The 14,158-nt window shown below is 39.5% G+C and overlaps 1 protein-coding gene across 1 annotated transcript in view; it reads right to left on the reverse strand.

Moving 5' to 3' along the window:
- Nucleotides 1-2,526: 2,526 nt before the first annotated feature.
- The window catches only part of LOC118615509 (hedgehog interacting protein), an 81,376-nt gene continuing 69,744 nt past the window's right edge, over nucleotides 2,527-14,158 (reverse strand). Inside the window, exons 12-13 of the mRNA XM_036240510.1 lie at nucleotides 5,442-5,590; nucleotides 2,527-2,803 (exon numbers count right to left, since the gene is read on the reverse strand). Coding sequence (XP_036096403.1) covers nucleotides 2,610-2,803; nucleotides 5,442-5,590 — 343 coding nt within the window. The 3' untranslated portion in view covers nucleotides 2,527-2,609. The remainder of the gene's footprint in view (nucleotides 2,804-5,441; nucleotides 5,591-14,158) is intronic.

Below are 14,158 nucleotides of genomic sequence, written 5' to 3' on the forward strand. Positions count from 1 at the left end.
TAAATATTTAGCTATCAATTAACCATTACTATTTACGTAGGAACAGAAAGAAGTTACTCCAGTGAGTTCCCTTTCTTTGTGTGGGTATAATATTCACGGACCTGGCTATCTTCCCTTTAGAAGATTGTGGTCTTTCATTCGAACGACTCACAATAGAAAAGGCAGTGACACCTGGGGTACATATGTTTTCCTAAGTCATCTGAAACTCACTTGGGAAAGGACTGTGTAAAAAATCCGGGTCTGGTTAATTTAATATAGATATTTTTCAATAGGAGAACTAATGGCAATATAACACCTTGTCACTGGGAAAGATTATTTGGGGAGAGATGGAAAGATTAAGGATGTAAGAAGAAACGCTGGATTTTTCCAATTTTGTTGAATATACAGCAGTATCCTTATTGTTTTCAGTGAAACTATGAGCGAGAGAATGTGTAATAAAACTGCACAATTTGACAGATTTAGACAGCTGGCTCCCTCACAAGAAGTTCACATTTTGTTAATGTCACCACGTTGAATGAGGGACGATTAGATGGTGAGGTCCATTTACAAAAATGGTTGTCAGGACTTTTTTTTTTTTTTTAATTGTAAAACGTTCTGTGATGGAATTCAGTAAAAGGACTATGAAGAGAAAGCAATGGAGACAAAAGACTGCTATTAACCTACAGATGCAGGCTACTGCAGGGTTCATTGCAAGATTTGTCACACTGTTGGGCCAATGAAGTGTTAGTGGGACTAGAAGGGACCACCCCTTTTCTGGGGTAAGAGGGCAATTTGGTCTCCATGCTCATTTAATCCTGAGACTTCTTTGAATAGACTGTCAATTGAATCTAAATTGTGCAAAATTATGCATGCACTTTTTAACGCAGGCTATTGTTCACTAAGCACTGAACCAAGATTTCTCAACCCATTTCCATTGGGCATGAGGTCACTTGAAACTTAAGTAATCATATATGGAAGACAAGAGCATGCTTTCCACATGGCAGCTTCTGTAAGTGCTCACTGTGCTTTAATTGCAACACTCCTGCTTTAAAACAACAGAGAAATACTAGTTACAAGATTGCATTCTTTTTAATTGAGGTTCATATTCCTAAAAGGAAGGAGCAGGTTTGGAAAGTCAGCCCAGGCTGCATAGTCTACACTACTCTCCAATTTAGATTCTGCAGGAACAGCTGTTCGCTGAAGGGCCACCTAGAGTGGGTGTGCGCAAGTCACGGGAGAGGTTTTTTCAGTAGTGCAAAGAGGCCTTATAATTTTGTTATAATCCAGACATGGAGAGCTGGCCTTGAAAACCCTTTAAAAAAAGTGTCTATCAGACTTTTTTTTTTTTTTTTGCAGTTGTTAAGTGAGAACATAGCATTTCTTTCAAAACCTGAACAGAACGTTTACAGAAATTTATTCATACATGAACCAAAGAGGGATTTCATCGACTTCTGAAGGAACATATACATGAAAAGTCATATTTGGCAAGGATTATTATATTAAAATTTTGTACAAGTGACAGCTTACATAGCCAAGATGTGTTAAAACGAGTGAGCTCTTCTCCAGTGAGGGTCGATTGAGTGTGGCATCGGTAACACTCTAATCACACACACTGACAGTCTCACTAGGGTGAGAAGCACTTTACAAATGTTTAATGCTGGAATTTTATAAGGATTGGCTGTTTTCTTGCTTTTTCATCCGTCGTTAAGGATTACATGTTGGCACAAGGACACATTGCTAGATTAGATCCACAGCACATTTAAGACTGTTTGCTTTCTCACTCCCCTTCGTTCCAATTAAGTTGGTGAAAAATGTAACTTTAGTGTTTTACAGGACAGGGTAAAGGTGTTTCATCTAGGTGATGTCTATATTATAAAAATAAAATAAAAAGTATAAATATGTAACACAAACCCAGTGCCTATTGTTAAATAAAATATACAATAAAAGCAGACCTTTTAGGAAGATTGTTTTTAGAATATGCTGTTATGATTTAATTATAAAACACTTGAAAACAATCTTGATATTAAGCTCGAGTAACCAGATTGCTCTGCCAATAAGCAGGCAAGTGCTTAACATTCTGTAATTGGATACAATGATAAGAATGTAGATTACAATTTTAAATCAGGTTGACCATTCAGAAATTCATCAGGGAGTTCTGAAACATTCTCACATTATAGTCCTTTAATATAAAAATATTGCCTTTTTTATTAGATCCATCCGATTGCACAGTAATGTTTCAAAACTCCATTAAAGTTGACTTTAGTTATTACAGACAGAAAATTCCTGGGAAGTCAAATAATCTCTTCTGGTGATATAAAAATTCCGTTATCAATTTACAATGGAATTTCTGTGTAAATTACTCCACACAAGGAAATATATATTTTTAAAACCCATCTGTTATGCAACCACACGTATAGGGGTTGTGAGTGTGTGTGTGTGTGTGTATGTGCGTATGTGAACAACTGTGCTAACATACACACACAGAATCTGCACATTTCTGGAAACTAGTTTTAAATTAATAAAAGAAAATGAAATCACAGGAGTGTGTAGCAGGATAACAGTCTTTCTTTTTAATGACAGGATAAAAAATAAATGCCCATTGGAAAGGAATAGTCAAACAGTCCCAGAAACTATACAATGTAACTTGTTAGATCCAGCAAATAAGATGTCATGTCAATGATCTGATCAAGAATACCTGCCCTGGTCACTCTGCGGATGTTTCTGTCCACTTGTTCACACTGAGGACCAAGATATCCCTTTTTACAGAGGCACTTGTTGGGTCTGACACAGACACCTCCATGACGACATGCTGGCTCGCATTTTGCTGGGAGGGGGGAAAAGAGCGACAAAATCACACTCACATTGTGCATGTCGGAAACAGCACAGATATTTACTGAGTAGGGGAAGGGAGGGGAGGGAGGAAGCCAGTCAGGAAATGATCCAAATGATTACAAAGACAAGAAGGGAAGAACGATTTCAGACCCCCAGCGTCTGGGGGCCAGACCTCGGCGCAGAATGGGAGGCATTTACAGGGAAGCATAGATCACGGGGAACATTTCAGTCCCTTGCAAAAGTGACTCTTAAAAACGAGGATTTCAGTTCTTTCAGGACGCGGCTCCACTAGGGCATTTCCAATGGAGGGCCTTCCAAGGAGCGCCGTGTTCCCGCGTGGGACCTCAGTGTGGGGGGGCCGGGCCCACCAGAGAGGCCCAGTCAACATAAGGGAGTATCTCCAATCAACCAGGTCCGACTTTGGTTAGATGGAGCATCTACCACTTACACTCCTGAGGCCCCTCCTCCTCGCTGGCAGGGGGTCACCCACAACATGCTTCCTCTCAGAACACACAGAAGGTCCTTCCTGGGTCAGTGCAGGTGGCCCGTGGAGGGTGTTCTCAGCAATCCTTTTCATAAAAGGATTGTTACCACTACAGTATGGGTGGGAATGTAAAGATTTACTGCTAGAATGAGATGGAGAGAGAAAATTGGGTATATAACTTAATTGTCTTTTACTGATAGGACAAATTTGGGTGGTGCAGCCCTGTAGGCAGAATCCAATTCCTTGAATACATTTCCTTATACTTTCAGGGGATAGGGTCATTTTAACCTTTGCAAATGCACTAATCAAAATCCAGGTGTCTGTGGTTGACACCTGGAAAAGGAAGAACCAAAAGAAAATGGACTGTTTTTTCCTTTTAAATTTGTGGGAGATGAGTAAACAATATGAGTAGAGGAATAATATTCTTGCTTGCATTGCAAATATGAATGATTTAATTTTATAAAATGGTTCTGGTTTACATATTCAAATTATTTAAACTGATTTAGTGGAAAGATTAAAGTACTTTATTGAAATAAAACTTCATGTTAGCTCAAAGAATGTCTCTTTTTATTTCTACCAATTATTATTATTATTATTCATATATATTGTATATATGAATAATGCCACCCATATTCAAAATAACTTGTTAACCTTCCGTTTAAACACACTATTGCCAGAAGGCACTCAAAAAATATTTGTTATCTAGTAGTTTGAGAGGTTAGGCAAAATGCAAAGTAAGGAATAAAACAGAATGGACACTAAATAAAAGAAACAGAGAATACGTATTGTCAGGCATCAGAAGAAGCATAGTATCAGGAATTAGCATATTAGTGTATTTGAACCCTGCCCCCCCACCCCCCTCCCCCCGTCAACTAAGGCAAAGGGGGAAAGACTGAGTCAATAAAATGTGAGCATTTGTTTTAAATAATGTAATTACTTAATTTCTGTTGAGTTTTTATTATGATAGCTCTTTCCTAGATATGTAACCCTAGTATTCATCAATCATGTAATGTTATTAGTGCTGAAACAATTTAAGCTGTATGTGTAACTTTAAATGTTGGCTACTGTTTGTCATATAAGATACAAAGTAGGCAAGTTATGGTTGTAATTTTTTTGAAACAAATACATGTTTAGGATAAAGAAAAAAGATAATATTTATGAATTAAGAATGGGATTTTAATTTTCACTGGCAAGAGATACTTTAATATTTAAGGTAGCAGAGATCAAACATTTTTTATATGTATATGCTGGTTATTGAAAATGCATTTTTAAATCATATGTCAAGCTTTTTTCCAGTTTTATTGAGAAATAATTGACATATATCTCTGTATAAGTTTAAAGTGTACAGCATAATGCTTTGGTTTACCTAGATTGTGAAATGATTACCACAATAGGTTTAATTAACATCCATCATCTGATATTGATGCAATGAAAAAAGAAATTATCCTGTGAATGCATTTTCAACATATACATCTTAAACTCTAAGTATCTAAATTTATGTAATTTTCTTACTTCATACCAAGTAGAATTTGAACACCATTGCATGTAACTGAGGAAATCCCTAGTTAAAGGATAGAGCAACCCTGGAATAAATCTTTGCTCTCTCTGAGCATCTGCACACCTAGTTGATGGTTCACAAGGGAGTGGCAAAAAGGATTTAAAAATCTCATATATGCCTCTAGGTAATTATGTTTCCCCCTTTTATTTAATAATACCTGCTGAAGAACCCTGTTTTAGTGCATTGCAGCCAGAAGGCAAGCAGTTAAGTTAGAGGCATTTACGGGGTGTCTGGAAAATGCTGCCACTTGGAAGTGGCTTTGCAAACACCAAGTCATTGGCTGGTGGGAAATCTCAAACCCAGGACTGGGAGCCTACAGCGATGATCTGCTTTAAGTTTTACTTTTGGAAAGGATGCAATTATTTACAAGTCTTGTATGTGGATGACTTCTATACATGACTTGTTTACATTAAGAAAACGGAAAAGATTTCATTTACTAGTTCAGGAGCAAACTGAGATTAACGTTGTTGTAAATGACTGAATGTTGCACATTCAATAATTCTAGAAGGAATTACTTGGCGTTAAGTTCTTGAGTTTCTAAGGACTGTCCCATGCTCAGTCTTTCCCAGGGACAACGGCAATACTAACCGATTCTGCAGAAGTCCCCTTCCCATCCCGGGCTGCAGCAGCACGTCCCCGTGGGGGTACAGTAGCCATTCCGACAGAGCCGGGAGCACTCGGAAGCCAGCATCTGGGCCGGCTGCATCACTGCCCTGCACTCCTCGGGCACTAGAGGTCTGCATCAAAAGACAGCAATTGGTTGAAAATCAATACTGGAATGAAATCTAGTGACTTTGTAGCTGACACACCATCTCTCTTGCTTTCCAAGCAGATCCTTCCTTTAAGTGAGTCAGAAAGACTGACAACTTTTTTTGTGTGTGACAACTTCCGAAGAATAGAAAATACAGACCAGTGAGGAAACAAACTAGCCAGTTTTGAACCAAAGAGAACATAACAAACATTGTAAGAAACTTTACCATGATCAAAATTCATTGATTAAACACGTGCTTATGTTATATGACATTTTACATTTGTTGGCTAAGAATTTCTACCAATTACAGTTTTTAAAATAAAGATGTATAGATATTTTTAAAGTTTTTCCCCCACATCTACAAAAGTTCTTTAGGCGTGGTATCGGAGATAGGTTTCATTTATTACTGGCATATTTGTCAATATCACAGGGCCGACAGTATTCAGCAAAATGAATGTTTATAGTCTGAAAAGCTTGGGAATTCATTTTTGTTTTAATTTCTTTTGAGATACTTTTTTTTAGACTGATTTTCTTAGAAAGGATATCACACTGTGTGTGTACGTGTGTGAGAGTGCGTAATGTATTGACTCAAAATTTCAACTCTTTACACAAAGAATGATACATATATAGAGAAATGTGTATATTACATTTAAAAAGGTTTAATTTTATCCTGCTGGGAAGAAAAAGAATGCTATTAGTAGCAAAGAGAAACATCTCTTCTGTCAAGGAAAAAGTCGTAGATTTTCTTTTCATGGCTCTGTAACTGCCGAGGTTTAGAGAGGGACCAAGGTGCCTTCGGAAGACGTGGTTCTTGATGTTTCTGAACGAAGAGGCTGTCTTTCCCGCTGAGTCAGGCTGGAACCATGGTCACAATGCACTACTCACTACCCAATGATCTCTGGGGGGAAATGTGCAGGGGTCCTCGTCCTATCAGTCACTGTCGCCTGTGCCACAGTGCGGTGAGAAAGGCTCTTCAGTTCAGGAATGTAAACAAACGCGTCATCGCCCGTCCAACTGCCGTCACTGGGATGGCCAGAGCAGTTGGACTCCTTAAATACCCTATCAAAGAAGGTGATAATTATAGTTCTCGGCCACCATCAGAGAGAAATGATGTCCCTTTCTGAGAGAAGCAAATAATTAGGCCCTTTAGACTTCGTTTTCCTGAGATACGTTGTCTTGGTATGCCCCTATGGGCACTGTGAACAAGCGATAATAATTTGGGGACTGACCTCTGGCTATTTCTACAATGACTCAAAACCATATTAAAAATACATAATGACTTCTTTAACTCCTGCCTTCAATAAAAATCCCAATCTAAGTTGAAATTAGTGTGCTTTACAGCAAACATGACAAGTCAGAAAAACCCCTTAAGTCTATTCAACCTCTTATTAAATTTAGAAATGGTCAATTTCTAGAAAGGTCCCTACGGCATTCTGTGGACTGAGCATCTTTTGACTCAGAAAACATTAACGAATACATTCCCAATGTATTTCCCAAGGGTGTCCGTCTGGGAGTAAGGGTGGGACATGGTGAAGAGAAGGTTCGGTGGTTATGCCAAGGAGAGAGAGCACCATCTTTGCCTTCTTCTCATTGTTGGTGAATAGCCCAAATGCTCTCTTTCTTCCTCGTATAAAATTCTTACTCTGTGAGACAGTGGTGGCGTCTTTGACCATCAGAAGAGCCATTTTCTCAGTAGCCATGAAGTTCCTCTGAGTCACAGGCCACATCATTTAGCAGGTGGCATTCGGGAAACACGTGTTATTCGTATTTTACTGGTAATTCTGTTTATCCAATTCCACTTGTTCTTCACTTGTTCGCCCTTTTTCTTTCTTATTCAAGAAAGGAGACCCAGGAGTTGAGTGTGTCAAAAATAAATTACATGTTATATGTGACGCTAAACAGGGCTCACAAGCTCATGTGTGACTCAACAATGTGGCGTAAGCCCGAGCAGGGAATCTAAAGAGGAGACACCGTTTGGATCAAAATGTAGGTGGCTCTGGTTAGAGGGTGACAACCAGAAGATGTTGCTGTTGGAGGCAGAGAGCAGGGGTGTTGATGCCGTGGGAATTCACCAGGGAAAGGAAGGTGGACATGCGAGTCAGCGCTCAGTTCCGAAGTGTGGTTCTTCCAGGTGGGTGTTGGGCCCTTGTTTCCATCTGACCCGCCAATGAGCGCTTTGACTACTCTTCTCCAAACATTTACGTATGTGGAAATATACATTATAGGTGGAAGTCTAAGTTGTTTTTTGGCCAAAGATTTAGTAAATGCTCATCTACCTGTGGCTGAAATTTTTTCATATTTGGCCATGTTTACTGTAGCTTATATAAGATGGTGTGGCTGTGTGTGCGTGTGCGTGTGCGTGATTCCCTTAAGTTTTTGTTTAAACACCTGGGAAAGTCATCTTTTTCTTCTTTTATGAAGTTGACAACTAACATTGCTCATTTAACATGTCCAATAAATCCGCTCCCTTTTAAACTGCCATTATATTGTGAATACTTTAACATGAAAATTACCCAAAACATAGCCCATTTCTTATGGGACGTCACTTCTCTTAAGGAATGGGTTATCCTCCCCTTTCCCCTTCCCAATCGGAATTAAAGCTTTCTGAGGTCAAAAACCGCATATTTAAACCTCTTCAAGTCCAGTTATTACCCGAGTACGTAGTGTGCCCTTCACGGGGATAAGACATAAACAGAATCCCAAACCTCGTGGAGACACCATAGGGAAGACACACATGCAAACACTAAAGTATAAATCAGTGTCATCTTTGTTACCACATAGGCTCAAATGAAGCAACTCGGGAACACAGAGGAGGAAGCCATTAGTTTAGGATGGAGGGATGTTACGGAAGGATGTCATTGAAGTCACCAAAGTACTTTATCTCCTCCAACTACTTATATTCATAGCGAGAAAAATACTATATAGGCCTTCAATGAATGCTAAATTGAATTGGATGCATATAATTAGAAACTTCCTCAAATACTTTTTCTGGAATATAAACTCCATGAAGATAAATTCCCAAATTTTGATGTTATACTTGTTCATTCATTTGTCAGTGTTGACAAAAATGAGTCATTTAAGCAACAGATTTTTTTTTAACTCGACTAAAGTGAATTAGTAAACAAAACAAAACAAAAGGATGATAAAAACAGTTTTTTCTTTAAAAAGTACACCTTCCTCTAGAAAACATCTGTTTACAAATGTACGTGGCTGTTTTATGCAAAATTAAATCTGCCTGTATCTCGGGAACTACAGTGTCTGATGATGCCTTGCCTTGCAGTAGAGTATAAGACATTCAGAAGGTCTAATACTGTTAGATTTCCACCATTGTCCCAGGCAGGGGAGAAACATGGGAATTCAAAGAAATGCTTTTAACAGTCTTCGACTCTTGCTCGGCCAGTGTGGCACAGTGCTTGAGCCCGAGCCTGCACCAAGAGGTCGCCAGTTTAATTCCCGGTCAGGGCACATGCCCAGGCTGTGGCACGCAGGAGGCGGCCAATTGATGTTCTCTTTCACTAATGTTTCTCTCTCTCTCTAAAATCAATAAAGAAAAAAAAAAAAAAAAAGAATCCTGGCAGACACTAAAAAAAGAGTTTTCAACTCTTAAGAAATGAGTCTCATTTTGAAGGACACGTTCTTCACTATTCATAGTCTCCATCTCACGTCCTTTTTACAAATGCCATTGAAGCCCTGGCCGGTTTGGCTCAGCGGTTAGAGCGTCGGCCTGCGGTCCTGAGAGACCCGGGTTCGGTTCCCACTAAGGGCATGTACCTCGGTTGCAGTTTGTCCCCGGCCCTGGTTGGTCGTGCGGGTGGCAGCCACTCGATGTGTCCCTTCACATCGATGTTTCTGTCTCTCTCTCTGTTCCTCTCTCTCCCTCCCACTCTACCTGAACAAAAAAAAAAAAAAAATGGAAAAATGTCCTCGGGTGAGGAGAAAAACAAACAAACAAACAAATGCCATTGAAAAGTGGTAAATCAATCACATTTTCAGAGCAAGCTATACACTTACTCTAGGAACTGATATCGCAACTTGATCATTTAAGAGAGATTATAAAATATAGTATAGAGCAGAAAATTTCTTTGAATGCTGTCATCATAGACCACATCTCCAGGAGATAAGATATACATATAAAAAGGATTATATAACCATTGTAAAATAACATGCTCATTTACATAATTTTTTCATAAATTATTATATAATATTTTCTATTTATTCTGAAATAGGTGATGGTTCCATATAGCATTGTGTTGGTTCCATTAAGTATGGTTCATACATAAACATGCAAATCTTGGTAAAGTATGCATAAAATTCCAGTTATGCTTAGGCTATTACCATATATTATGTACGCATGCTCATCCATTCACTAGACATTTTTACTTTCCTCTCATCTCATTTTTTTGGTACCACATCTTTAAAATTTCAGATGCTGTATTGCAGCTTAGAAAGTCTTCATTAGTTAGAAAGGTTTTGTACACCACACATAAAATATAGTACATTAAGAATAAAATGTCACCCCAAAGATATATCCATTTTTGGTCACTGGATATGTCGAAAAATAATAATAGCAAAGGTGGGGGACATGCTTCCTTGTCTTTTAGATTTCAAATCCACCATGCTGAATGGATTTTTATAGGGCATATACTTGTTCATGACCTCTAGTGTTAAGAAATTCTGTCATGTTTGAAAACTAGTCCCTAGCGGAGCCTGTGTCCCTGTTAATAGCTGAAAGGTCAATGGAGCTGCTAAACAGTTTGTATTACTGTCAGGGTGGCCATGAAAACACGCCCGCAGCAAGAGGACTTGGCAGCTGGGTCAACAGGCGCTGTGGGGATTTATCAACCTAGGGGGGCCACTCGCATAAAACTTTGACTGATGAATTGGGACTAGACTGGCTTATTGGGCTAAAGCCTCTCGATTATGCATGACTTTCTGGAAGGCAGAGCTGCCTGCCGGCTCCCTGAGACATCCGCAAGGGAGAAACAGAACCGATTTCCTCCTACCCAGTGATTTTTTTGAAAAAAGCAATCTTCAGCATCCAGTATAATAAGGAGTAGGGTGAAGATATTTTAAGAAAATAAACAAAGGGCAGTAAGTGGGGCCATGGAGGGGAGCAGCGGGAGGGGCAGGAGGGGCAGTTGCTATATTGGTCACACAGGAGTCTGGGGTACAGCATTTCTGTAAAATGCTCTCTCCAGCCTGGAATTTGCATTGTTCATTTATAGACCTCTTAAGAGAATGGTCTGTTGGACTTGGTTGGGTAACAGATAAGCAGTATGTTAAAATACAGTACGACTGGGTACAGAGTAATTAAATCAACATGACGAAGAAGAATTTTGTTGTACAAATTCCTGGAGAATACCCTGGAAATGTTTCAAAAAAAATTTTTTTTAAAGAAAGAAAGGTCATTTGGTTTCAGTTCATCTGAAACAAAAATGAAAGAATCTTTGTCAAAAGCGCAAAAGAAAATTATGTTCCATGACAATAAAGCTTGGGAAATTCATGACTCTGTCGGAATTCTCTAGTTTCTATCCCCCAGGAGTCCTGTTTGATCCTGAAGAGATTTCATAAAGAGCAAACATCCAAGGCATGTCTTGGGTATTTGAAAACTAGGTATGAAGAACTCTTTTACACGGACAGTTTTACCCTACGTTTGGAACCAATACAACCTTAAATGTTGAGGATCACCTGAAAATAATTCTTCAGTGCATGGACTGAACACCAATAATGCTGAAGAATTTAATATGCTTGGAATATATTACTTAGTGATCTTCCGAGCGCTCTGCACAGAGGCAGGGCAGATGGAGCATCAGCACCGTATGGGCAAAGGGACACACTCTGGGAAATCACTTAGAGCAGACCCTGTACTAAGGAAGATTCAGAGACAAGACCGATGGACTCCCTGTCCTAGCAGGCTGGGCTAGTTCCTACCCTTGCACTACTCAGAGAAACTAAAATGACTGCCTAGCTCTAGTGCTGACTGTGTTGGGATCTGTTTTCTGGAGTTGCTGGCAGAGACGGGGCGTGCAGAGCCCAGTGCTACAGACTGTGGGGGACCCGTGAGTTGGCCCAGCAAGCTGAGTGATTGGTACAGACTTGGTCCTGATGCCACTCTGCCATGAGATGTGACTGCTCCACCTTGGAAGATACTCCCGAGCTGTGTTCAATGTTCTAATATTCTAAAATTCATCCCGTTTCTGCTTTTTCCTTAAATAATTCCGGAGTTCTAGTGAAGCCTTAGAGAAACCTGGTTGTACTCTCATTGAATTTTCTTTTCTTAAGAATAATGGCATTTGATTTTTATAGGAGGTTATCTTGCCATCTTTTTCTGAGAAGGACACCCACTGTAAATGATTTTACACCTATGTAAATGATTATGTTACATGCAGCCTCAGACCACATGGTCCTTAAAGACCAAGGTGGTGATGCTGGAATCTGGCCTGCTTTTGCCAAAATGACTTAATAATATTGCATACAGTTTACAAACTCCCTCATCTTTCTTAAATGTGAGTGTGTGTGTAGAGAAAAATAGAAAAAACAAAACAAAAATGAATCCTATGGTAAGAAAGTAACTTCTGTGACACCTATTATAGAATATAAAAAAATTATAATTTGTTGTTCCTCCCTTCCAGGGCCAAGAGTCAATTGATGTTTGGAACTTATTCTGAAAACATTATTCTATCAAATCTGGGGCTCCTCCATAAGAATACAACTAACCTAAGATTTCACTTTGAGACAGATTTTTGATATAACAAGAAAAGTCTATATATTGTGTTTTTAGTTGATGAGGCTTGTTCTTTAATTTCTCCCTCCAAGTTTTAGAAAAACACGTTTGCTTTGAAGCAGACATCCTGAACACTGTGAGGCTAGTAATTAGCTTGTGTTTGCAAAATAATCCCGCTCACATACGCTCAAGTGTCTGCTCATATAGAAATTCAGCTCATCTGGGCAGAAATACTATAATAATAAACGCTGGCCTCCAAATCAAAACAGCATGAGGCTCCCAACAAATGTTCATGAAAACATTTGTTTTCTTACAGTCAGTTTAGTTTTGAAATTTATGCCTGTGCCTGTGTACAAGGACGGTGTCTTTGGGACTCTGTTACTCCCCCAACCTTCTGAAAACCAAACACACATCTTAACCCCGGCCCCACACATGACATGACTCACCAGAAACAAGCACCATAATGAGAAGTCAGGACTTTTAGGTATGTCACTCTGAGACCACCCTACTAGAGGAGGCCCTAAGATCACAAAGCCAAGGCCCCGTATGGCAACCCTGGTAATTAGACACTAATAATGGGTTGAAGGTGTAAAATTCACCTCAGTGCACCACCAACAGACTAAACAATCCAGATGAAGGGAGAAAGAGTTTCTCGAGGAGGAGGGAGCATTAATTATAACACTACCAGGAAGCTTGCAAAAGCAAACCCACTTTGACAAACGTAATGGAAAAACAATGGCTATTTTGAAACTAATGGCATTAGATCTGAGTGCAATCCCTAGACCTCATTATGAATCATTAGCATGTTGGTATTTTATGAATTAACATTAGTTTGAATTCCGTTCTTCAGATTTCCGATGTCGACAGTCACCACGGTGTCTGTTACATTTTTTCTCTTTCATTACTTTGCGTTTTCACAAAGAGAAAGGTGGTTTCACACTCAAGGAGGGAAAGAACCCCCGCAGGGCACAGCCGGGCACTTGTCTCGCTGCGAAGGAAAAGGGTCGTTAAATAGAGAAGGGATGCTGTCACTGGAGCCTTGCCCACGTGCAATCCTGTGGGGAGACCGGTCAGAACCGAGTATTCTTCTTTTTGTTCTGAAGTACCAATGTCAACCTCTATTTTTCTCAGAAAAGGCAGTGTTTTGTGTATGGTAAAAGCACTGGAATCCCCATTTTGTGAGTCAGTGACTTTTTCAGAAAAACATACACACTTCACAACTTGCAAATATTACTTTAAAAACAGAGCTAAATGACTGGTTTTAGTAAACTCTTCAGGTTACTAGAGCTTATTTTTCTAAAAGACTTTGAAACTCAGGAATTTAAATTTGCAAATGAGCTCCTGGAGTTGAGTTCCCACGGAACTACTGTGAAGTCCACCGGATGGTGCAGCGGGTCCGAGGACTCCTGTGCCCAACAATGGTCGTGTTCGTGAGGGTACTCAGGGTCTGTAAGAGTTGTTTCTAACCTTGTCACTAGTGTCTATGTGACAGAATATCATTTTAGCCACTTCCAATAGTCCAATTTTATCCATGAAATTAACAACTGACTAATTATGATTCAAGATAGTTTGAACGTTGTGTGTGTGTTGTGATGGGCGGTGGAGAGGAGCAGGGGACAGGTAAATATATTCTTTAAAGGGTTAAAACATTCAAGTCTCCTTGTTGCTGAGATAAATAACACAACACTTCTTCAGTTTTTGTTTGTTGAGTCACAGAAGCCTGTGACCAGCCGTGAGCTTCCAGACAGCTTTGCAACAAGGCTCAGGTGCCAAACTGCCACACATTTATCCCGGTCCCCTAACAGAAATCATATCGGATCATATCAGATC

The sequence above is a fragment of the Molossus molossus genome, unplaced genomic scaffold (assembly GCF_014108415.1).
Source record: "Molossus molossus isolate mMolMol1 unplaced genomic scaffold, mMolMol1.p scaffold_m16_p_4, whole genome shotgun sequence".
Taxonomy (NCBI): Eukaryota; Metazoa; Chordata; class Mammalia; order Chiroptera; family Molossidae; genus Molossus; species Molossus molossus.